The 26,745-nt window shown below is 38.7% G+C and overlaps 1 protein-coding gene across 4 annotated transcripts in view; it reads left to right on the top strand.

The window, feature by feature from the left end:
• Nucleotides 1-26,745, top strand: part of sox6 (SRY-box 6) — a 138,854-nt gene that overhangs the window by 48,471 nt on the left and 63,638 nt on the right. For all 4 annotated transcript variants that reach the window (XM_023332188.1, XM_023332190.1, XM_023332189.1 and 1 more), the window contains 2 exons: nt 1,805-2,015; nt 21,759-21,848. In XM_023332188.1, coding sequence (XP_023187956.1) covers nt 1,805-2,015; nt 21,759-21,848 — 301 coding nt within the window. The remainder of the gene's footprint in view (nt 1-1,804; nt 2,016-21,758; nt 21,849-26,745) is intronic.

The raw sequence follows: 26,745 nt of genomic DNA, 5'->3' as shown, positions 1-26,745 counted from the left end.
TCGTCCCATGCAAGCATGTGGTGACAATGAAGAGAAAAAACTTCCTTTTAACTCGGTAAGAAACCTCCAGCAGAACCTGGCTCTGCATGAGCGAACATCCACTGAGGCAGACTCAAATTTTGTTAGGTCAGAGCAGAGACAATACCAAAACACAGAAGCACTGAAGCAATAGTACTTCCTATGTTGAGGAAAGAAGAAGGAATAGAAAAAGAAGTACGGATCGTAACATTATGTTGGGAGTTTTTGGTCTTTGATAGATGTTGGATGCAGCTTTGCAGATTTTGTTTATTTTGGACAACTTGGGCATTATTCTGTAATATATTAAGGGAGTGAACTTAAAAATCATCTGCAGAGGTTATTCAAGGTAAGAATACATTTTAGTTCCCGGTTATAAAACCTTCTCACAATTTCTTTCCCCTTATTTTGACACTTTTATTGTTATGTCTTTACTGTTCGTGGATTAAACTAAGACATACCAGAATGAAAAGACAAAAAACAGCACGAGACAAAATGAGCAAAACAGGAGAAGGGTAAAACAGAGAGCTACAGCGAGAGCATGAGAAAAAGGAGAGGTGAAGTCTTGAGGTGGAAGGAACAAGAGTTGCCTTTGCTGATTACCTGGCTCCATTGCAGTGCCATGCGCCTGTGTGGGCTGTGCCCTGAACCCATGCCAGCTGATTAACCCAGCACTTCTCCACTCCCCTCAAGCGCTCTCCACTGTCTCTGCTAGGCTGCATAGCCATTCAGCTCAGCCCTGGGAGGTGCTGTGCCACGGCCGTGCCACTCTGCCGCTTGGTACCAAACCGCCCTGTGCTCCTTTGCTCGACATACCACACAGGGATGAGATTTTGGCACATAATGGCCCATTTTTCTGCATTCCTGACCGTCTTTATTTGGGATTGTCTGGCTTTCAATGTTGTATCCTTCAGTAACAGCTGTAATATCCCATGTTATCACACTTTTCTATGATAAATGTGCAGCATGTGTTTGATACAGATGTCTGCTGTGTTTATTCTCTTCAGCATGCAGGCCAAAGTTTAAATCAGAGATAACTGTTCCCCCGTTAAAGGCTCCAACTTCTGGCTGCACAGCTACCTTCTGCTTTCTCAGACTCCAGAAACCATAATTAACACTACCTTCTGTCAAACGCAGGCCTCAGCCATGGTCTGTGTGCCGATTACGCACTCCCAAAATATTCTCCCCCATTCTTTCCCCCCTTTTCTTCGTGTCTGTTTGTGCACAGGGAGCACTCAGCCAGTCAGCCAGAGATGGAACCCCCGGTTAAATACTAAACCATGCACAGGTGGGACAGAAAAACAACAACAGTCCGAGACAGGATGCAGATTTACGAATGCTTCAGGCACTCAGCTAAGAACAGTCCTTTTCTAGAAAATGAGCAAATTACACAGTAGTCATCTTTACACAAATGCACTCAAACAGCAATTTAGTTTGAAGGTTTCACTGTATAGATAGTGCAGATGAATAGTAAAGCCTTAACAGATTATGGATTGGCTCTATGAAAAGGTACCTCATCATTTCATCTCAATTTTTCACTTGTCACGTCTTATTTACCAGAATAGATTGTGCTGTTGAAAATCAGAAGCTCGTGCATAAAAGCCAGAGTTGAGCCATTTGACGTCGCCAAATCATCCCAACGCTCAAATACCTTTAGCAATCACGACATTTGAATGAAAAAGCGGTCTAAAAGCTCAAAAAGCTATGACAGTAGCGCAACAGGCTTATCATTAAACACACATCCCTCCTCTTACCTGCTCTCCTGACTTTTTTTTTTTTTGTCTTATAGGAACCTGACAGCAATAAAGTATGTTCCCTGTACTCCTTCCGGAACAATTCCACTTCTCCACACAAACCTGAGGAGGGGGCCCGGGAGCGGAGTGACATGCTGAGCGGATCAGCATTCGGGACTCCGGAGCGCCGCAAAGGAAGCCTGGCAGACGTTGTGGACTCGCTGAAGCAAAAGAAGCTGGAGGAGATGACAAAGACAGAGCAAGATGGTATGTCTCCCTGTGCGAGTGTGATTTGGAGTGAGAGTCTAGGAAGGCCATGTTCCTACCATCTAATCCCACTCTTTCCAAATATTCACCGACTGTCTGCCTCCGCTCTCTTTTTCCTCTCCACCTCACACACTTAGTCAGGCTCACACAGGTTGGGCTCAATGACGCTACAGTATTTCCACTTTGTTCTGAACCTCTTCCAATATGACAAAGACTGTGTGGCAGCACACTTCGGCATAAGTGTGGTCCTCTTTCATGCCAAGAAAAACTCTTTGACTATAAAACTCAGAGTGCTGACCTGATGCCAGGAACATTACCTCTTTTTTATTTTGCAACACAGAACACTTTTCACTCTGAGCATACATGAAAGGTAACTTCTTTCAAATAGCCCAGGACCTTTTCGAAGATCTCACCTGATTAATGTGACTAATTAGTTCAACTTTTTCTTTTTTTCATTTTTTATTTCAAACCAAGCAGTGACAGTGAGAACAAGAAATCCTCTCCTGTAATAAGATAGTGAGTTCTCTGTCGTATCTCCGCCCGTTACACCCTTCTTGGCTTTCCCTCCTACAGCCTGGAGTCTATCAAGAGTATGGCGGAAAAACAAATATTTGAAAGAGCTTCTGAAACACATCCCCCTTCTTAATTAAGGCTGTAGTAATATAACTACATCCAATCAAATGTTAAACCCCCTTGGGAACGCATGTGTCTCATTTAGTGTCTGGGGAGCTCTTAGCTTAAGCACTTCATCAGACGAATAAATTAGACCTCTGTTAGCCTAAAAATAATTTGCCACTTCTTTTTTTAAGTATGCATGTGGCGATCTTTGTAACAGAGCATCACAGACCTCTCACCAGATAATTATGCCGCCACACCCTCCGATGACTGATTGTTTGTGTTGTTATTTAGATATTATCAGAGAGCGCAATCAGCCTAGGCTCCACAGGGAAAAAATAAACACAATTTATTTGCTGAAATTTCATGTATTGTTTCTCAAAATTGATTCAAATGACCATATACAACTTCAGTTACTCATCATCAAATACTTGTCATTTTGATGGCAGTTGTGTGTGTGTTTTTAATACGAGAGACCCGGGGCTACCTAGAAATGATCAGCAAAAAAAAAAAATCTTAAAATAAATTAGCATTCCATTTCTGTAGCATAATGTCACACACAAAAATTAAGAAATATCCAGTTCATAGTTGGATCAAATGCTGACAAAAATGTTCTGATGTACTAAATAGTTTTTTTCTTGGGGTGTCAAAAACAAAAAGAATGTGTTATTGAATACATTATATTTTTAAATTCATACTTTAATATTTAAATATAATCAGATAGTTTAGACATTTTTTTCTACTGATAATCCAAAGAAATTGGTAAGGAAGTAAAGAAAATAAATATAAGGGAATTGCCACATTTGTTCAGGATCAGATTAGGTCACTTCAAAATGAGATTAATTTACTTTGTTTACATGTTTACTATAGATGCTATTACATATTGAGCAAAGACTTAGATCTAAAGTTAATCCAAGTATTACACTACACCATAATTTATATATTGCAATAATAGTTCTGTGCATCTAATATATGGTGCTAATATTCCTTTTTTTCAAGTTTAGTTTGAATTTAATGACTGTTTTGTTATTTGTGGAAGGATTTTTTGCAACGGCATCATCAGTGCTCTCGGTGGCGACAGTGGACATTATGGAAATGAGCCCCATCTGCTGAAGGCTGGTTGTTGCAGTAATTTAAATGGTCAAGTGCAGCCTGTAATTCAGGGCCGTATGTTAGCGCGGAGAGGAGAGGGTGCTTCGGACCGCCATACAGCTGTTTGAATCTCCTGTTAATAATAGCACCGTGGTCTGCCTCATGCGCCTTGTATCTCGGGCACCAAAATACACTCCCTTGTTAAAGCAAATTAGTTTTCGTGCAGGGAACCCAGCAGAAGACAAGAGCCATACGAAGTTCAGCATGCCGTCCCCGTGCCGAGAGAACTGAGAGTTGCTCTGTTCTCGAGAGCCCTCGAGGAAGCTTCTGTGGTGATGATCAGTGATTACTGTAAAATGGTGGGAGGCAGACTCTTACAAACTGCCTCCCAAAGAAGTTAACAGCAACCTTGGAGATATCATAATCTTGTGTCTTTGTCTATGGAGAGGGACACTATTGGAAATGAAAAGGGCTGGATTAACTAATTAAAGGACATAGAAGAACGATCTCTTGTTGATGTGTCTAATGTATCATAAGCAACAAAAGATGATGAATATAACACTTTTTTTAAGCATATCGACTGTTGTGTCTCATTCTGCTGTTCAGTGTTTGTCTGATCAGGATTCACAGAGGCCCTCAGACTCTTCACCATCTGCTACCGTTCTTCCTCTGTTTGATTTTATTACTATTATTTTTTTGGGTGGGTCAAGATGGTTCTGTGGAGATAACCACAATGACCTAAAGTCTAGAAAATATTACCTTTTCCTTGTAATAATCCTACTAACAAATTCGAAAACCCAATTAAAGTAATGTAGAAACTGATTGAAGCTTAGCTTGAACTTCTTTCAGACATTCTGAGCAAGTTGAACTATATTACCAGATCTTCCTGTGATTCTTGTGATTTTCTTAAAACTTTTTATATGTAATTTGTTACAAATTACACATTATCTTCTTCAGACAATACTGCTTGAGCAAAATTAAATTAGGCCTTAATACTATTATTGTTAATTAAAAACCAAATTGACCTTTAGGCAAGAACAAGCAGACATGGAACGGCCTATATTAATGGACAGTGATATTTCTGATGTCTTCCATTACCATCATGGTTTCCTTTAACAACATTATGAGGCACATTTCTTGATTCACCACAATGCCTAATAAACCCTGCAACAATAGAGACATTGCTCAATATTATAGGTGTAATTCCTCCATCCCTCCATCTCTATATATTTTTACCCTTTCACCCGCTCCATCCTTCTATCTTTACTCTCCATCTTGGATCCCTTAAAGTGCTTTAAGTGCTTGTGACTGTGCTAATGAATGAAAATGTCCTCCCAGCAGTGAGCACTGCATTTAGCTGAATAGTCACCTTTGCTGTAAAAGCTCTATTAGGCCCAGTTGCCAGCAGGGCTAACGATTGTGCCCCATGTTTATTTACTAGGTATTGTAAATGCATTATTTATGGATAAGCCTCCAGACAGCACTTGTCAAGAGTTAAAAATGTCAGAATTAAGTATTATGGTAAAAAGAAAAATAGCTACCATTATAAAAACCCAAGGTGACCTTGCTTTGATTCACGTGCAGTTAGAACAGTTTTATATAATGCACTAAAGTATGAATCAATACTGTGTAAGTCAACAGAAATCCTTGTGTGTTGAGTCTTTATGATTGTCCCAAAGACAAGGACGGGTAACCCTGCTTGAGGCTCCTGTTCTAGCTTTTAGGGAGTGTTATCTGGGGGATATCGACTTGTCTGCACACCTAGAATCGAGCATATCTTGTGTAATCTTTTATTATTAAGAAAAATGCTCGATTGGACCAGGTCAGAGAAAGTACATTTTCTTTATTGGCTGGGATACGGCTGATAAGAATTATAATGAATACATAACAAAAACAAAAAAGCTTAAGAACAAATCCAAGAAATGTCTATAATTGGCGAAAATTCTGCAAGAACAATACCTGTACTGATCAAATGAAACTCTCGCAGTTTAGCTGCCGTGTTCTTGATGTGCCTCTCAAGTGTACACACCTGGGTAACATGCATTCCTTTTCGAATAATCAAAATTAATTTTTCAACAAGGTGGTTGCATTTATAAAATATGAGAAATAAAGGCACTGACATAAAGAAAAGATTTTGGGACATTATTTTACTATGGTAGAAGAAAACTTGAGAACAATACCTCATCAAATATTCCAAACTCGGAACATCTGAACATAATAAATGACTACTTCTTGTTGTTTATCGCAGCTAAGCTTTGGTAAATGACAGTGATCTGGCAATGTTTCAAGGCAGTTGTTGAGAAAGTAGAGCAGTGAGCAGTTGTAGCCTGGGGACATTTAACAAAGGAGATTTTTCCCACATAATCTATACGTACAGTAGAATAATACACACATTATCTGCAGAATAACTGCATTTCCATGTGCTGCTATTCAAGAAAAATACAGGACAAGAAATTTGGATATATGCCAATGATTCCGTTAAAGAAGAAAAAAGATGCTCTATTTAAAATCACATCCCTGTTTTAGGCCAGCTATTTAGATATTGTAGGTGCTCTTGCAGAATAATCAACACCTGAAACCCTTTGACACAGTCACGGCTAATTAACTCAGCAAAGGGGAGTCAAAGCACCAGGCAAACTGCAGCCGCTTGCTTTTTAATCTCAGGTTGAAGGATATTTAATGGTTGCTGGGAAAAAGAGTTCCCCTATTACAGCGGCAGGTAACCCGACTGCCGCTTGTGACAAAAAGCAGCGCAGCAGGGTGTGCCAGCGGACTAATTGTGCTTGGGCACAGGATTTATATATTTGAACTGTGTTTGGTTCCAAGTCACCACTTAGACCTGTCTTCTCTATTTGTAAGTGTAATCCCCCCGGCGAGACTGTGTATTATCACTGTATAATGACTGTGCAGTAGGTTGAGTGTGGGGGAGTGATCTGCATTGTGTGAGTAGCCCCAGGTCATTATCCGCTATTACAACATGCCATGTAATGAGATTCTGGGATGGGTGAGAGCTGCAGTAGAGAATAGGATCAGCTCTAAGGCTTGTGGTCTGATTAGCACTGATGAACTCTTGACTCTGTTGTTACACCGTTCCCCCTCAGTGTCAGAGCTCCTGCTGACACTACATGGAGGCTCGCTGGAAATTGGTTGCAGGTGCTGACGGTGTCAACAGATCTATTTTTTGCACATTTATTTGCTTTAAATGCAGTGCTCAACAGGGTTGTGGGCTTTTTTATGTTCTATAAGTTTCCTTGCATGTAACTTGTGTTACACTTTCTGTCACATAAATTTATTTTTCCCCCTTTTCAAAAGAGATCGGGGAGCTTTCTCCCTGCTCCTCTTTTCGTTCCCGCCCCTCTCCCCTCTCGTCTCTTCAGCAGCTGCCATGTCATCTGGTTCTCCTTTATCCCACCTAATTAATAGGAATCTTTGTTATAATGATGTGAGTATGAGCCTCTGACTCCATGCATATGCAATCAGGGCTGGAAATCCATTTCCTTGCCTGCTGATTCTTCACACATTGCTCTCCGCTCCCTCTTACTGCTGCAGCCTTCCGGACAGCACCAGCCCAGGACCTTTGTGTCAGGACAGATACAGAAGCCAAATATCTGTCAAGCATCTCTCCTCTGTCAAGCATTTTTTAAAGAATCTGTTGTCTGTTCGTAAATTTGAGCCAGTCTCTTAACTTCATAAAGTATTTGATTGAGTTGACCATTTTTCTATATCTGTGTGTGGGCGTGTGCGGGCGTGTGTGTGTATGTGTGTTCAGGCTTGCAAGTCCTGCAAGTGCCAGTGGGGGCCTTCCGGTGTGTGTGATCTCTCTTGGCCTGTGGCATGGTGCAGCAGCTCAGTGGAGCAGCTCTCTGGTCTGTCACTTTTGTTTGAATAGGTAATGTAGATCTGTTCAGGCTGAAGAGACACGAGCTGGAATCGCTTGTTAGGACACATGATCAAAAGTGGCTCTCCGCTCTCTGCCAATCAACCCTCTTGTCGCCCTGTGAGGCAGACGTTAAATAGATTTTTCGGCTGTATGCCGTGGGCTGCCTGCCAGCCTGACATGTGAACTTTCACAAATCTGACACATGGACCTTTTACTCCTCCCTGCTTTTCATTCCTCTTCCTTCATCTCTTTATTTTGTCTTCTTTCTTTTTTCCTTTTTTTTTTTCTCCCGGTCTTTCACCCTATCATCTTTTTGTCCTTATCTGGCCCAGATAAAAATTGTTCCTCTTCCTATGAATTTTGTCTCCCACCCTTTTTTTTTATCCTCCAGTGACAAAGTTGCTCTAGTGCCAGGCTGTGATCAGAGCCCACTGCTAAATGGAGTGGCTGCATGAGGGGAATAGTCAGAGCAGAGAGCCCGGTCCACTGCTGAATTATGTATTTACTATCTGTTCCAAAACAGAGCTGTCACATAACACAGGCCTGTCCCCGTGGGGTGATGGAGGCCAGCAAAGGTTTTACTTTACACAAGCTAAGGAGCAGATTTTGTTGCCCGTTTCAAAACGGGAACCCTTTCTGCTGTCTTGGTCGTTCAGATGACAAAACAAGCAGCTGCTTCTTCAATGTGCCATTCTTTGCATTCAAGATCACCTTCCCCACTTCTCATATTCCGATTAGTCAACAGTAGCAACTGCTGCTGAGCATTCCAGGGGCCATCTTCCTGGGTTTCAGCTGTTGTGTGTCCCCCTGCACCCATGCAGCACAAAACTCCCATTGTGATCTTGGTTTACAAGTCGCACAGAAACCCCTTGATGGGAGGAAACGGGTGTCTCTGAGAGACAAATCACAGCCAGGGTTACACAGAGGCTTGCTTGTCTTTGTATACTCACAAATCCACACGTTGGCTGTAGGTATAGCTCGTCTTATGCATATTTAATTAATGGGATAGAAAGACAGGAAGCAATGCGACATTGTTGTATAAACAATGTTTGCATTATGAAGTTTTTTTTTGTTTAAACAAAAAAAAACAATAGCTTCACCTTCTTGCTACATGTGAATAATCAAATGATTAAATCAGCAACAGCTCTGAGACTATTTTTGGAGAGACAGAGAGTGAGCAGTGCTGACATGTACTAAGGCCGAAGCTATTAATGCTTCTATATTTGCCTTTAGACCATATAGGCTGGAAGTGGGAGATAACACCCTTGTTTTGCCGTCGTATGAAACATGAGGAGGGTCATACGCAGGCAAATTGCACAAAGTGGGAAGAGTGGTGGTGGGTGGGGGGGCACTGAGGCAGTCAGAAATAGAAAGAACAGGGTATTCCACAACGGGATGAGGAGAAGACATGTGTCCTGCTGCATGTGTGTGTATGTGAGCCTGCTGCAGGGTTACTCTCTGCATCCCACTGTGTGCCAAGTAAGTATCACTATCCTGGCCGTGGCATTCTGCTCCCAAGCATTCTCTACACATATCTTGACAAAAGAAATAGTGTCATCTGACCAAGGATCAAAATAGTGTGAGTGTAATTCACACTCTGGGCACAGACAGCCTCTGTGGCCCTCTAATGATTTCAGAGCACATTTCTGACTCACTCTGCAAGTCAGAGGTACGCCAGCCATCCGGCAGATTGATCCTGCTTTGATAGAACCAGACATGACAAGTTGTGCTCATGCAGCCTATTAACATATTTGCATTGTTATTTGTCACAGAAAACAGGCAAGCAGGAACATCTTGCAGCAAACTTTAATGAGCCGTCTCTTGAACAAAGAGACTGTTTAATCAGCTCTGATAAAACACACGTTTCTTCCTCCTCTATGTTTCACCCCCGCCCCCTTGTTCAATAACATTACAAGCAAGAGGAGGTGTGATGAAAATGTCAGAAGAAATTAGCAGAACTCTGTTTTATTGCATTGCAAAGTGTGGGTGCCAACCATAATAATCGTAAGATGAATATCATCACTCTTAAGCTGAACCTCCAGTGTAATTTTCGAGATTGCACTGAGCGGCAGTTTAAGATGCAAGATGTTGCTATACTGCCAATTGCTCAGGAGGGAGGTCAGTAAGTTCATCTTGATGTCAAACAAGAATGAATGATTTATCCAAGCAGAACGTTTTGTTTGTCTTTCAGGACAAAACTGCAATTGTTTTACTGCTCCACACACTGTTTACTGGCCCACTCATCTTCCTCCCTCTTGCTTCGTTCTTTTTTTTTGGACATGTTATTTCTGGGTGGGTGGCACTTTGCCCAACAAAGCCAGTGCTGTTTGCTTCCCTGTTGTGAGCTGGACCAATGAGCTCAGTCTCTCAAGAGAAGCACATTTCTCCATCTTTGCCCAGCAGGTTGCAGCCCATATGACTCTGTATCCCACAGGAAGGAAATAGGCATGACTGAAAAGAAAAAAAAACAGCTTATATTGTCTCTGCACTTGAACAACAGCACATTGAAACATGTAGTTCAGGGTAAGTAAATGGAGGTCTTTGGAGTGCTAATCCAGCCTTCTTTGTCACAGTTTCAGTTGTTTAGCACTTGTTCAAGGTTACTCTGACTTCAGATTTGAGAAAATTTGGAAAATAATAAATTTTTTCTTGTTGTCATGCTCAACTTCCATCTGTCTTGTTTGTTTGATGCCTTTTTTTTTATCTCGTTACAATTTTTAAGAATTACTAAGAGAAATGTATCTTTGCTGTGTCAAATCTTTCTCCAAAGAAAATGGTAGTTATGTATTATTTTTAGGAACATAGACAGACGGATTGGCATAAAAAGTGAAATATGTTATTAAAAATGACTTCAATTTGATTTATTGAAAATGTTAGTAATAGCAATTTTGTTAAAAAAAGAAATTCTCAGTAAGGGGTCTCTCCCTCCACTGAATAACAAATTACAATTTTTTCCATCATCTTTGTAATTTTAATTTATTACCATACAATACTTCTGGAATAACACATATTTATTTTAAGATTTTTCTCAGTTTTTTCATTGTTTTTTTTTATCAGAAATGCTGACAATTATGAGCAGCATGGACTTTAATGTAATTTAAATATTATTTGGTTGCTGCATACATTCATACTTTTTCTTTCAAAAGCAACCAATGTAAGCTAAAAAAAAGTGACCTATGGGGTTCTGGTCCAGTTCACATTATGTGTAGATCCTAAAGCCTGGCATTTTAGTAAACACATTCAGATGAGTAATTCAGTAAACAACTTTAATTATACAACTTTTTTCCACAAAATTGTTGTTTAATGAGAAAATAATCCTAAATTACAAGAGCTGCAGAAATTTCAACACATTTGCAGTCCTAAGTATCATAACATATTCCGTAATCATGACATTAAAAAAAAAAAGAAATGAAAAAGCTTTATTATAGGGCTCAGCCTTGCATGGTAGCTGTCCAGAGTTCCTAAAATAAAGTTTCAGTGTGTAAACCAGACACTTGGCTTCTCTACAAACTGTGATGCATTCATGTGGATCCTATTAGTCTCTTTTTGTCCTTGTGGAGTCAGACACCCATTAATTTACTAATTCACACTGAACTGCTATGATCACAGTGCTCCCCGTTTTCTTCACACGTCTATTAATTTAACATAGATGAATAAATGTGAATGTTTTCGAGCATTGATTAGCAGGCAACTTTATGTCTGACAGTTAAATTGCTGGGTACCCCTCCTAAAAAAATCTCCCCAATGCAAGGTACCCAGTAATTAAATTTTTGCAGGAAATTATTATCATTTATTACAGTGCGCGGACCGTAATGATTGCTAACATCAAATGGAAATTATAAATTAAAATTGAGTCGACATGTTTCTACTCGTGAAGTGCTGATCCCCCTCATCAGCATCGGCTTAAAATCCAGGGGTAATGTCTACTTTTTCTTTCTACGTAGTAAACTAAACACACTTGTCTTTCAGTTTCAGTAGTATATTTGCATAATAGTAGCCATGTTAAAAAAATAGCAATATACATGTCGTAGGTATGATTTTTCTTAAAAAACAAAAAAGGCAAAACAATCCAAAACAATTTATTTTACTTACAGTTTCTTTTAAAATCACATTTGCTCTGCCTCACTTTGATCACAATAACTCTTCCTTTCATTTTAGATTTAAAATAACTGCTTTGCAACTCAAACAGAAACTTAAAAACGAAGTAGAAAGATCAGGGACTAGAAAGTTCATTTTGCCATCCAAGCATTTAATGGTCCTAGTTCTTAAAAGTGACCTTGTAGGTTAGAAAGCAGAGCAGCACAGCAGCTCCTTCCAGCTGCACACATGGCATCCATCGGGGGCACAATCACGCACAGTCCCAACACCTCAGGCTCGGACATATGTTGAGTTTTATTTCATTCTTCTGACATTAATCCTATTCACCAGCTGTTCTGCCAGCTGCCACTCTCCGGCTTAAGGGGAGATTGCAGTTTTGGGGGCTCTGAGTACTGGTTTATCTTGGCTCCTCGTCTTCTACTCGCAAAGTTTTGATTGAGTGAGGTTCTTTTTTTGCACTACTATCACCTATATCCAGCTTCCTACCTTACAATTCCTCTTTTTTTCAAGTGATGTGAGGCAGCAGTTTGTTGATATTTAAAAGTATTTAAAGAGTAGTTGTGCAAAAAGAAAGAAACATAAGTTTCCCTGCTAGAAGAAGATGCCTTAAGATCACCTGTGTGTTCATTCTTTCTTCTTAGAAAGCCATTGTAACGAGCCACAGCACTGGAACCGGCTTATAGCACTGTCATCTAGCAGCATTTCAGTGGGATTAGCCTGGACATGGCCTCGGCCTGTACAGTTATGATTATTGACATATTGGGTCTGACATATTTCACATTTATGTGCATTGTCTGGAAGCATACTCAAGTGTTCTCAATGTCATTTCTGCTGAAGTACAGCGGGGCAGCCTGCGAGCATGGGCCGCAATGAATTGATCATTGCTCACTGCTCACTTTAATAATTCAAGGCTGATTGCCACAGAGTGCCGCAGTAAAATGGATTGGGAGAGGTCACATGCTGCTTGGCTCAGGAGGTGAAGCCTCTAGGGGATGCTTAATTCATATATGCTTGATGGACACGTGTCCTATTTAGAAAGGTCAGGGTGCTGTGTGCACAGACGGCGTCTCGCAACGGACAGGTCAACCCAGTAGGATTAACATGTTGGTCAGTGGAGATCGAGACGAGGGGGACGGGAAAAGTTTCTTCACATGGAAGCAAGTTTGCTTACCCTTGCATAAGATCTAAGACCCTTAAAAAAATTAATTTGTTCATTTCTACTCTATTTGTGTTTGCAGAAAATATTTCCACTTTGGGCCGGCCTAATCCATAAGCAGATTTTGTGGCTGGATGGATAAGACCCTGTTGGTCTTGGGAGTAACATTAAAATTATCCCAAAATGAGATAATAACTGCTCAAATTGTGCATGCATTATATTCAGAGTTTGAGTGTTATGTTAGCATTGTTATAATATAAAGATGTTTTACTTATTTCTGCTGCTTGTCTCTGAAGTAGCAAAACTTTTCTTGCTAGCTGTTACTGTTTGTAAATAGATCAGAGATAAATAAATATTATTATGATGCTGGATTTTATTGGCAGTATACATTAATGTGGTGCAACTACTTTTAAATCTCCTTTGTTGCAGAATGTCTTAGTTTACCTCCCGGTTAACAAACTTAAACATGTTTTCATTCTGTTTGAATTAAGATTCATAAAAAAAATAAAAAATTGTATTCTTAAATTTTTTTCACTGTAATGTAAAATAGTGCAATTCTTCTCATTTAAATATATTGTTGTAAAAAAACTTTTTTTTTCCTATTTATTAAAAATATAAAGTTTTCTTGCTGCTGATTGATCATTACATTCTGCCAATAAACTATCCAGTTTTACTGTTTTTCATTTTTTTGGACTGTTGTCTTTCACCTTGATGTTAAAGTCAGAACAAAACTACAACTCAAAAATATTTCCATATCCTAAAATTAATCAAGCTAACAACTTACATAAAAAGAAAAGGAAATTAAGGCATATCCTTATCTAGTGACTATAAATAAATGAACAAAGGCAAGAAATAAATTATTAAAGCTACCATTTAATTTCAAATAATCTTTGTTTAATGGTCTGCTTGTGAAGAAAAGCCCATCGATTTTAATTTATTGTTGGTTCATCAGTCGTCTGAAAAACAATTTGTGTTGAATAAAGAATGCAAAAATGATTAAGCAGAGAAGGGACCTCAAGTAAATTCTGCCTCGGATCTTAAACAATCTCGTACTGCATCTATATGTAGCTGTGTCAAACTCTTCAGTTCACTTTGTATCCACCACTTAACCACATCAACAAATAAATAGAGGCAACGATAAAAAAAGTAGAATAAAATAAATATTCACTAGAAGCAAATGTTTCCAATCATGAAAGAAACAGACTAAGTATTTAAAGTCCAAACTACTTTGTACTTAACTATTAATCCAATCTTAGCCTTCAGCAAAGCTTTCCCAAAGCCTCAAATGCTTGTTTATGAAAGGACCTCCGACTTAGAAAAAAAGGACAATCTTTTGCTGACCCCTAACCCGTTTAAGAGGCTAACAACTGATTTTGGCTCAGATACAGGAAAGAAGGTTGGACCTAGCAGTGACGAACATCAGGAAAACTGCAACAGAGAGGATGTGTTCTCTCTCTGATGAAGCACATCTTAACTGCAACGCATTTTTAGACACCGTTTGCACCACCAGACAGGATAGACTAAAGGTGACTAACAGAAATGTTCACCAAGTGGAATAATGATTAGGTGTCAGTTAAAGAAAGCCCTCCGCCAAGTGCAGGTGCTCTGCTCGTACAGTGACACCAAAGCAAAAAGCTGGACTTCCTTATTTATGCATGCCAGCACCAGTAATTACACGCAAAAAAAAAAAAGCTGGAATTATTTAACTGCCCCAAAGAAGTCTCTTGGAAATGGAGGAGGTTATTACAACTGTTGACAACGAGTAAAGGTAATTGCCTAAAAATGAGCGACAACGCTGTGTTGTGCTCAAAATTTTTTTTTCCTTCCCTCTCCCCTATCTGAAGCTCCCTCTTTAGAGTTCGTATTGTGCGGCATCACCCGGGTGTGTAACCTATTGCGTTCCGATTGCTCCCATGCAATTAGTGCCCTTTTTGTCCTCACTTCAATAACAGCGTGATTATGGAGACTTCAGGAGTATTTGCAGCATCCAACAGCTGTTGTCTCGGGGACTACCGGCTGAATGACAAAAACATGTTTTCTCTCAGGATTTCACTTCCCTGCCTGCCTCTTGTAATTATTATGTTTTATTTGGTTTGATGACGGGGTCTTGTTTTTAGTGTGCCTGTGATTAAGATATTCAAAGGACTCCTTGGAGTGTGTCACAGTCATTTTCTTTCATTTTTTAACATTTTCTTTTTATCAATCTCGACTTTTGATTTGTTTCCCTCGGAACTCAGATTGGATGAGGAATTAGAAGTTAACCTGTCATTGTCTCACTAAGAGACTGACTTTTTTTTTTTTTTAAACTTTAAATTTGGGATGTTTTTTATGCCTGAAAGCTACTGTATGTACATAAGGCCAAATGTAACAATTAGAATTTTTGTGTTCATTTTTATATACATAATTTAGGATCTGTAAGTAATTAGAGTTAGGCTAATCCTACTAATTTATTAACCGTATGATATTCAAATAAGTTAAATTGTGTATTTTTTTTTAATAATAGTAAGTAGTGTAAAAATAAGTATAACAGCTCAACATTTTTCCCAGTAGATATATTTCTAAAGGGGCTGTTGACGTAAAGTATACATTGCATGTCACTAACAACCCAAATAATTCACACACAAAGACATCAAAACTAATGACTCCATAAATTAAGTCATGTGCAATAAAGTGGACTTAAACTTACCAAAGGTGTTAAGAAGGATTAGGAACATTTCAGGAAAAATGAGAAAGAAAGAGATTTTTAATTTGATTCAAGTTGAGTGATGGACTAGATTATTCAAACAATTTTACTTTATCTGAAACAAGCAGTTTCCTAGGCTGTGCATACCGGATCATTTTAAAATCAATCCTTATTCCTTCATCAGATTTTTATCAAGTCCCAGTACATTTACCATTCATCTTTCCTTCAATTGTATGATTATTCCCAGTTTCACATGCTGAAACAAACAGCCCACATCATAATGTTGCCACTTTCAGTCTTCCCAGCTGGCCTGGTGTTTTGGTTGTGATGTGCAGGTACTTCTCCAAACATCCTCAACAGTTATTGCAGAGTACAATATTTTTTCCCAGCATTTCATTCACTTGTTCAATAGTTTTGCCACAAACTTGAAATTAATTCAATATGTTCTTTCATCAGAAATAGAGACTTGTGCCATAAGCAATCACTCAGGCCTTTAGGTTTAAGTGTTTTATACATTGTTTAAACCAGATCAGTTCTTTCTTTACTCATCAAGAGATTCTTGTTATGCCATGCGTTACTAGCCAATACTGATATACTGTATGTTGATTTGGGAAGTTTTTAGTTTTCAAATATCAGAGGATTTTAACTATATCACTCTATTTTATTTTGCAACTTTGTTGTGTGTGCAGTAAAATAAATGTTGCCTTTGTAATTCCACTTTTTTTTACATGAAATTAAATTTTGACATTATTTATAGAATGATTTCTTTGTATGTTTACAACTAGGATTGTTACCAACATATGGACATGTAGACTGCACATAAATAGTGACATCACAGCTATTAACATATATCAAATATTACCCAATACTTAATTGGGTAACCATATATTGCATTGTTTCAACAAATATATTTTGTGACTTTAATTTAAAAAAATTTAATTTAGTTTTTAAAATTTTCCTTTTTAATTGTTTAAATTGATAGTGACATGTACAAATTGCTACAAATACTTTCTATTTAATTCTAATTCCCTTCTCTACGTTTCTCCTAATGCAAATTGCTCCCCCGTTTTGCTTGCTGTCCAATCTGCTCCATTGTGAGAGGAAGTTATTTATATTGTCAGTGTCAGCTGATCATTGATTTCTTAATTACACGTTTTCCCTTGAGGCTGTGACAACTGATATACTGTACAAGGCCAATGGTGAATGGGGAGTCTTTCAGTCTCTTATCCATGACTTATGGCTAAGTTGACTCTCTCAGATAGCTCTCTTTTCTCTGCCAACGGCTTTTCAACACAACAAACACTCAAACACAAGTATCATCTTTCTCCCGAGAGAACAGTGCACACAGAGACGCTCAAAATGTGGTGGCAGTCTGTGGAAACGCTTTCATTGCTGACAACCAAAAGTAATAAAACACCCTGTGCTGCATGTTGCAACAAACCATTTTCTTTCCTTTTTTATGCTTTGAGTTGGTTATAGTCATTGGAAACATGATGGTGTGTTTGTGTTGCATCAGCAAATTTGCTAAAGCTTTAAGAGATTGAAAGTATTGATAAGTAAAAGTGAAAATGGCAAAAAACAGTGCTGGACCGTTTCAGTAGCCTTAGTGCACAGAGAAACCGTACTTCATAGGTCCAATTTAGTCCACATAATTATTTAAAATGTAGCAGGTAATTATTTTTTGCTACAGATTTTAATTTGAAATCACAAATTAAATCATGTTTGGGACTATTTTCCATTTTTGATGCATTCCCTAGTTTGAAATTTGACTAGTTTTTATCCTGATCATGTAAAAACATAATTTATCAAAGGACTTAATCATATCTTCACTTCCTACTCATCAACGTTTCTATCCAAATAGCTCGACTCGAAAAAAACAAAACATTTTTGTCTTTCTTTCATGTTAATGAAAACAAATTGACAGCCATGTGAAAAAAATAGGAGACATGTGTCTTTTCTCATAAATTTGGGCATATGACTATTTAACATCAAATTGAATACATGCATATTCCAGTAAAAATAAATAAATAATAAATACTGAAGAAAATACCTATAAAATCTATTTTTAAATGTCGTAAAAACATAAAAAACAACAATTTCTGGTAAATAAAAAACAGTACATCTCCAAATCTTTTTCCACATACAAAGGCTAATGGCAACTATTGTCACATCAGGTGCACATGATTACATTACTAGTCAGGATTTAAATGGAGCTTTACCCTGTTTAAAAACTCATATACCTAGTTTGATGTGCTCCTGACTGTTGAAGTGAGAGGGAACATTTGCGGCAGCTTTTGAATCTGGTAAGAGAATTAGAAAGAGGTATTGAAAGAATCTAAAACTGACAATCCCTTTATGTGGAATATGGTTTATAAGTGGAAGACATTCAAAATGACTGTTTTCTTAACCAGTTCTGGCCATTCATAACAATTCACCTTGAAAGCAGACCGCAAGATATTAACTCTCTTGAAATCCCAAAATATCACTTCTGAAGTACTTTCAGTAAAGACTAGAGGAAACGCTACCTATTCATGCCATAGGTGTCCTAACCTTTTTTCTCATTTAGAATACAAGTTTTCTTAATATATTTGTATTTAATGATTAAAACAATGTTCAACTTTGATATTTGCATGTAGTTAAATTACTTTCTATTCTAGAGATAAACAAAAGAGATTAGACACTGACATGTGACTGTTTCTTTGGCATGACTTTATATCAAGTTAAGATTAATGATGTCTAAGAGACAAAATTGTGAGCAGATGTAGGATGATATAGAAATTGATATGCAACGGGCAACTATTTTACCAGTATTTGTACTTAAGAATTATAGAATAGACTCTAACTCATCAGTTACTGTAGCTTTGCTTTCTAGCTTACAGTCACCGTGAAATAGAGTCCATTCGCTGCCAGGTTTGAAAAGGTGTGTTTATGTCACACATCAACTCAGAAGCATTCCATTGTTAAGATTTATGAGGTTCATTACCTTTGTTTTGAATACAGTTAAAAAAAAATTGGGAGAAAGAGTCTAATCTTGCCAACTTATCTCAGCATTAGGTGTCTAAGTTGCAGCGTCTGTTCACCCACATCAGCAAGATCACAGAGTGCCTGCATAGGAACGTTGTATACCAGAGATGGCACCTCTGATAGCAGGCAAGCATACTGAATTTGGCAGTGTTACATCAGGGAATGCTATTCACTTTCTTCTGAGTGCCATTTGGAAACTCAAAAAAAAAAAAAAAAAAAAAAGGGTTCAGGGCATTTTTCCAGTTACATAGCACCAGCCCCAGTGAGGAGACAATGAGACCCAGACAGGCTTAGTACTCCAGAAGCCATTCCTCTCTCAATGGGAACATGTCTTGGACAGACACTCCAGTAGTTTTGTCTTGTATGTTGCTATCAGTGCTCGCTGCAGAGCGGAGGGGGTCCGTGCCAGGCAAGGGTCCGCAGGGACCATTGGAATAGCTGGGGCTGGAGGAAGTTGGTCGAGGTCCAGTGGGGCGATCTGGGCTTGGTGACAAGCCAAGCTGTCTACTGCAGGGACGCTGGGAAAATGTAAATAAGAGTCTGATAAGGCCTATTGTTTTCATTCCATTCTCATCCCAGCTGAATGACCTGCTCCCCAGCCACAGAGTGTTTTATCTTGAGAAAGGGAGGGGAAAAAATGGAAGGGGTGGGGGTGTGAGAGATTTAATAGCCCCCATAGGAAAATAAAAATAAACTCACTGGACTCTTCTGTTGTTTGAGCTAATTCCTCAGATTGTGATGTCCTACTTTGAAATTTCACTTAAAACGTCAGGAAGTTGAAGAAAACCTGCCAAAATAACGATATTTGCTCAGGAGTCAGATGTGATTGTATTATCTGACATAAGTTGTTGTTCTCTGTCAAATCCAGTGTGGATCAATGTCTGACATTCGCTGTCTGAATTTGACAGTAATAATTATGTTGTTATTGAACAGTATTTCCATTGGCATCACTGATTTCTCCTGAGAAAAGAGACATGCATTTTAACAACTGAAATAACTTTCCCTCTATTAATCTGAATTCCTGCAGGAAAATAGGCTGTGCAAGGACAATTTGAAGAAAGCCAGACTTCTAACTCACTTAAGTTTTTTTTAAGCATGCTTGCGCAAAACTTGTTCTGTTTCTCCAAACCCCTTTTTTGGTTTCCTGTTTTTGTCTGCAGTTAGTCGGACGGTGAAAGGTGTTTTGAGAGTTATTTTGTGGACTAATCTGAGAGTCATTATTCACCTCGCTCAGGTGGAAGCTCAGGGAGGACAGCAGTGCATTCCAGCTGTGGTCTCTCGCATTGGAGGACTTGACAGGTCGAGTCTGGTCCAGGGAAGGGGATGTAGGGAGCGAGGGAGCAGCGGTTCTCCCAGGAGGGAGGAGGAAGAGAGGGGGAGGACTGGAGTAGAATGGGAGCTGGCACCGTATTATCTCCAACTGTTGGTGCATTCCTTAATGATCAAGTGCTGGAGAAGCATCTGCTATGAGAGTGTGTGTGCATAGAGAGGGAGCATGTGTGTGTGTATACAACACATGCCTGATATGTTTGTTTAATTCTTCTTTATGCAGCTTGAAAAATCTGACTTTTCTTTTGTTTTTTGGGGGGGCTGGGGGGGGAAGTCAAGCTCTGTTATGGTTCTGTCTGTGTTCGAAGGAGTTTGTTGTTCTGGGAGAGGAAGCTGTCTCACCCAGGGGTGACGGGCAGGGAAGAAGGGCTGATCTTTGCTACTCCCGCTGCCCTTAACCCCTGTTTTAAGATCTGTGATCTCTGTGCCACGCTGGGAGTTAACACACACAGAACACACAGGATTTTCTTCCTCCCTCCCCCAGGGTCAAGGGGACAAACTGTGAGTTGGGAATTGGAAAGTCAATAAAGCAGAAGTAATGTTATAATGACCCTGACTTGAAGATGTCCCATTGACCCCCATCATACATGGAGGAAGTGGACAATCAAACAAAATGGCGACTCTGCTTGATCTCCCGAAAAGTCATCCTTAAACAAGGCCACGAGAACTGCTGACCCCCTGTTACTCCCAGTTCCTCTGAAGTCTGCGTGTTTGTCAGACGGAGCAAGACTGTTTGCTTTGTGGAAGCGGGCAAGAAATGTAACAGGCAGATAAAAGGAAACAACAATTGCACACATCCTCTACTGAATAAATCTTCCCTGTCTTTGATGTGAAGAATGATAATGGTAACCCAGAAGAGTCCTGTATATTGCATGTGAAAGTCCTCTGATTTAGCTTTCTTACTGCTTTTGGTTCCAGATTTGAACAAAAAAATTTTGGGGAGTGAAAAATTCACACACACCAGGTAAAATGTTTGGTTTTTTTCTGACAAAAAAAATCAAGACTATAATAAAGTATTTCTAAATTTTTCCCATCTTTTATGCAATATATCCTATATCCATTACTTCACAAATACCTGACATCTTAAAGGGTTGTGGAGTCCTTTTATATCCACTGTAGACTCAAAAGTACTTTACAGTTACAAAACTGAAAACACGTCAGTTACGAAGTAGTTTTACATTAAAACATCCTAAAAAATAATAATAAAAATGTTCGCCTGACGTGAATTGTTCCTACTTGGAAATGAATTCTTAATATAATGGCATACTGGACTTGCTTGGAGTCTAACTCTTAAGTTTGTTGAAGGAGTGGCTCCAAATGGAGGGATGGAGCCTTTCTTGTGCTGCTGGTATTTGATGGGAACAGGCTGAACCCGGTACAGTGCAGAGATGGTGGAGGCCTGGGTCAGGCAGCCCAGTATGTTCTTTATCAGCTACACCAGCGACAGCATGGCAGATTGCAGCCATTCCTCCTCTGATTCATTGTGTCCTGGACAAATGTTAATTGTTTTCATCATTGGCAGCTATGTGAACGTTTGGACGTACCCAGTCTCAATCCTTGCCTCCCACTTAATGTGCGTCTCTGCCCTTACGCTATCACCACAATGCCGTGTTCCCTCCTCACTCCACCCTTGGCTCGTCTTTTAACAGGCAGCCGCAGTCCTTTTAATGTTTCCCATCAAATAAAACACCATTATTTCATCTCATGCCTTGACTTTACAGTTAGGAGAATAGATTTATAGCATCCACAGAGGTGTAAAGCAGAAGCTATATCCTATATCCGTCCGTCTATTGTCGATACCCACTTATATGTCCAAATTACAAATGTTAAAATGTTTTTCAAATGCTCTCTCTTTTTTTGTTTCAGAATCTTCATGCATGGAGAAACTTCTTTCTAAAGACTGGAAAGAGAAGATGGAAAGGCTCAACACCAGTGAGTTACTGGCAGAAGTTAAAGGTAGGAATCACCAAAGCAAAGCTATCTATTCAACTTTCTTATGGTATTCTGTTTTAACAGGATACAACAACCAACATAAAAAGATGTGGTTGTCATGTGGCAAAATATAAAAAGGTTTAAGGGATTAAAATACTGTAGCTTATAGCAGAATTAAAAATAAGGCTCTTGGCTGCCTTCATCACTGCCTCTTCTCCCTTACTTTTAGTTAAAATGTCGAACTGTAGCCTATTTTGAAGGCTTCCTTAAAATTTCCGGCCCATTGCAAAAATCTGATCGTCAGCGCTTCAGTGTTACCCCAAACACTGCACACCTATCTCGAAAACAAAAAATATGAGCCCTTCTTACTCTGCTCTGGTTTGTGTAGAGGACTTGTGCAATTCCTCTAACTGTTGAACACCAAAGTGTGTTTCATGTAAACAGAGCACGGCTAAGCTGAAAGGAAAAGAGACGACACTCAGATAGGAGAGGAAAGTAGACGGTACGGAGACGCGAACAGCCTTCTCCTCGCTGAACTCGTGTTACAGTGGAATGTCTCGACTATTAACCGTGAACGCCCTGTACGACGTGCTGAGAGCACCGCAGCAAAGCAGCAGAGCAGCCAAGCACTCCCCCAAAATTTCTGTTTATGACAGGGTGAGCTGAAGGTGGGCTGAGGATGGGCAGGGCTCCTGCTTACTCCTTAGCACTGACTGTTACTGAACGCAGGCATGTTTATGTTGAACAGGAAAGTTAAAAACCAGCTGGGTGATAGCACCAGGCTGTCACTGGCTCCTGCCAGTGAGTTTCTGTGAACAATTTTTTTTATTTTATTTTATTTTTCTAAACAATAAATTTAGGTCACATTACTCTTATTATTATTTTTGGTAGTAGTAGTACTATTTCCATAGGGCCAATTAATCAATTGCAAATATAAAATGATTGTATGGTTATCAATTTCAAGCTTTGCAGATTTTTTATATTTCACACTTGTCAATATTTATATATTGCCCTATGAATAGCATGTTTTTTTCTTATTTTTAACTGACCTTATTCATAGCAGATAAACTGATCATCTAATAAAATTTTAGCTGTTTTGGAATCTTTAAGATAAATTGTGACAACTGTTCCATTAGCAATATATAAAAATCAAAACACTTAATTTCCAAAATAAAAATATTTAATCATGTTTAAAATGTTTTTTATGGAGGTCCACAAATCTTTTCCTTGTGTCTTGGCAGATTTCTTATAATTTTTAATGATGCCAACCAAGCAAGAATTATGTTTGAGGTGTTACTTTGAAATACATCTACAGATGTGCCACAATTTACCTCAGATCAATTAACATGAACATGTCAGAAAGAACTAAAAACACTTTTTAGCTAATAGAAATAATTATAGACATTCCAACTGACCTAAAACTAGTTAAGTGTAGTCTGATTTAATGCCAGTGAGAAAAAAGGTAAAAAAATGTTTTAATTTTTTTGTTTTATGTAATTATTTTGTTTCAAATGTATTTTAAAATATGAAATGAAAAGTAAATTTTAGAATTTTCCAAATCTAAAAGGACTTCCTCAGGTAAATCTGGGATGGTTTCCTTTAATACACACATGGGAACTGCAAACGTAAGCTTGTCGTTTAGCTTTATTAAATTACATTTTCTCCTCTTGGTGAGAAATGCAAAATCAGCTGTTGAATGGTCAAGTATTCACTGGCAATAACCTTAATGAACTAAAGGGTAAATCATAGCTTGGTAAACTAGATTCATTGTATCTGTGCTCGTGCACTGTATGCCAGTACAGATCAAAGAGCATGGTGTAAAATGTTTAAAATGATTTAGCCTTTTGAAATTTGGTGTTAAATTACAGGCAGGGCATTTGTGCTGTTTGATGAATGGGAATGGAAAGGTTACTTGGTGGTCTGTAAACAGGTAGGGAGCCTGATAATAAACACTATGGCCTCTGTGTGTTGATGAGTTATGGAGACAGTCTATACACCACAGTTACAAATATAAATGCTTCTCCTATCACAGAGGCAGCCTTAGATTTTTAATTAGCATGCCATTTCATATGACTGTAGACATTTCAAAGGGCTGCTTTGTGTTCACCCTTACAAATGTCTCTCTCTCTGCGTTTGATGTCTGCCTGATGTAAATACGGGCAATTAAAAAGAAGCCCAGGGTTGGAGATGCACAAGGTCTGCCTAATTAAAACACAAACAAAGGTACCAAGCAGAAAACACCTTATGATTAAGATCTAAAGTGTTATGATGAATCACAGGTTCCATTAACTGTTAGGTTAAAATGAGTACAAAAGGCAAACATGCCTGTAGGTTTTAAAATAAACAGAAGATAGTAGAAAATAAAGGATAACATGCAAATAGAGAGCACAGTGCCCAGGGGCAAAGTGGCCTTGTATCTTTCATGCAGATTGCTCTGTGATTCCTCAGCCTATTATTCAGGGCAAATTTTAAGCTTCCTCCTGACAATGTTCTATCAAAACCTTGAAAGCCACATAAATGTGTTCTTGCAAAAGCATGCGATGGAATGTCGCTGGTGTGGGAACAGCTGTTTTGGTCCAGTTCCTAGAAGACAAAGCAAAAAAGAAAATCAATTAGTGAGATAGAATTTGACCCCAGGCTTTTCTCAAGAAAAGAGAGATTCTTTCAGCACAGCTTTGTTCCAACTTGCCCTAAATGCTTTATTCTGCTGAAGTGAACACGCACGTACAGTAAACAAACAATGCAGAACAATTGTATCAGCAGCATCAGAGATTGCTTTTTGAGCTCTGCTAACCTAACTATTTACCTGTTAGAGATGACAGAAGTACGTTGTTGTGTGGATGTATCGCTGCATAAACTGCTGTTTTTTATGGTATTTAGAGTCCGTACAAAACAAGCAACATGATCCCATGCTTAAGGCAGATATGTAGGATTGTGCTACTGAGGGTTAATGATTTCAAATCTCCATCTGCCTTGTCTTGCAAGCTTCTGAAGCTTGGTATCAGTACGGCCGTGCAAAGGAACGTTTGTGAGGGAGCATTAGTAGCGGATTTCTTTTCAACTGTTTGTTTTCATACCTGAGCTTAGCTGTCAATCTGCAGGAACGATGAAATCTTCTGAACAAAACCACAGAGGAAGAAAAGGGAGGCTGGCTGGAAGGGCTCCAAACCACACAAAGTGATAATAGATGGCAAGGTGGATCGAGCGCTTGAAAAGAAGTAGGCCACGAAAAACAGTTCAGATGTGGATACTTAGACGCAACATTTATATTTATAGAAATACATTACCCCCCATTACATGGAGCACAGTAGGACATTTATAATAAATAAGGCACATGCTGTGTTAAATGTATACAAATCTAGTGTTCAGTAGTAGATAAGTCCCCGTCTGTTCCAGGCTTAAGATTCATACTCAAGGAAGCTGTTTAAGTTTCCCTGCTGAGTGCCAACTTACTGCCCTCACTTTAAAAAAAAAAAAAACAAAAAAAAAAACGTAAACACATTCTGCTCAAGCATTTAGACAAACTAAGGGGAAATTAGTAGCTGCAACTGTTTTACAGTGTGAAACTGTAATAAGTTCCTTGGAATTTGTAAAAAAAAAAAAAAAAAAGAAACAAGAAAGGGAGAAAGAGAAAAAAGAATGGAAGGGAAAATAAAAAAGCTCAATACAGTACGCCTTAGCGTTGCAATGGCAGCTTGAATTCTGAAGCAGAAAAATCAAGGCTACTGCGCTGTCACAATCAATTTGTGGATGGTTTCTACATGACAGTGGTCGGGTGCGCGCAGACAGCCCTGCGGTGGGCAGATAAGTAGAAGCTCTTTAGGAGGAGAACAGAGGGCAGGGCAGGGTGGCTGCCGAGACGGATTTGATGCTGGCCCTACCTGCGCTGGCCACACTGCTGCTCAGCCAGAAAGGAGCCCACTGTGTGAACACAGAGCCTGCATTGTTGAGAAGTCTCACCTCAAAAAATGTATATATACGCTTTAATTCTTCATGGATGCAGATGTACCGCAAATGTTAACTCATGTACACCTTAGAAACATTTTTAATAAAGAATTATAGATTCCAAATGGTGTGTGCATTTTATCTACGTACTCTATTTCATTAATATCTACTCAAATATATGAAAAAAAAATCATTCACAAAAATAGCACAAAACTGTATCTGTCTGGTTGCTCTGGTCAAAAAAAAAAAATGCCTCAGTTGGCATTTTTTCCACAACACTTCAGTCAACTGTTTGGCCTGTGCACTCAGGTGAAATATGAGCCACAGTAAATCATTATTCCTCAGGCCACATTTGCCAGATGAATGCATGGGAGTGTTAGACTGTGTGTTTTTCTCCTCTAATGAATTGAGGAATTTAGCTTGTGGCAATGGAGGTAAAAAAAAAAATCGTAGTACCATGCCCCTGTATGTTTGTATACATGTGTAACAGGGACAGAATTCAGTAGTTTGAGGCAGTTTGTTCACTTTCAGAGCCCTTTGGATCCTAACGTACCAGAGGATTTTACCAGCAATTTATGCATGGATGAATGGATGGATGGAAGGATGGATGAATAAATAATGTTATATATTTATGTAATTATATATTTTCTTTGCTGGAAAATGGAAAAATACTCTTTCCTTTTGTATCCATGGTGTAATATGGCACATTTTCCCAGCACTTCAGACGGGTGTAAAGAACATACTCAGGCCTCTTCATTGCACATAACCTTCAGTTCTTATAGAAAGGTCGTCTTCTTGCAGGGAAAAAATAATAAATTTTGGCCTCCATTTACTTAAAGATATTTATTCAGTTCACTTGTGCTATTCATTTTCATACATTCCATTGCAAATGAAAATCCTTTTATATCTTTTTAAAAAAAAAACTTTTAATCTCTCTATTTGTAGTGGTAAAAGGTTGGGGTTTCAAATGATATTT

Source organism: Xiphophorus maculatus, chromosome 4 (assembly GCF_002775205.1).
Source record: "Xiphophorus maculatus strain JP 163 A chromosome 4, X_maculatus-5.0-male, whole genome shotgun sequence".
Lineage (NCBI taxonomy): Eukaryota > Metazoa > Chordata > Actinopteri > Cyprinodontiformes > Poeciliidae > Xiphophorus > Xiphophorus maculatus.
The sequence above is the reverse complement of the archived record's forward strand: the minus strand, read 5'-3'. Positions and strand labels throughout refer to the sequence as shown.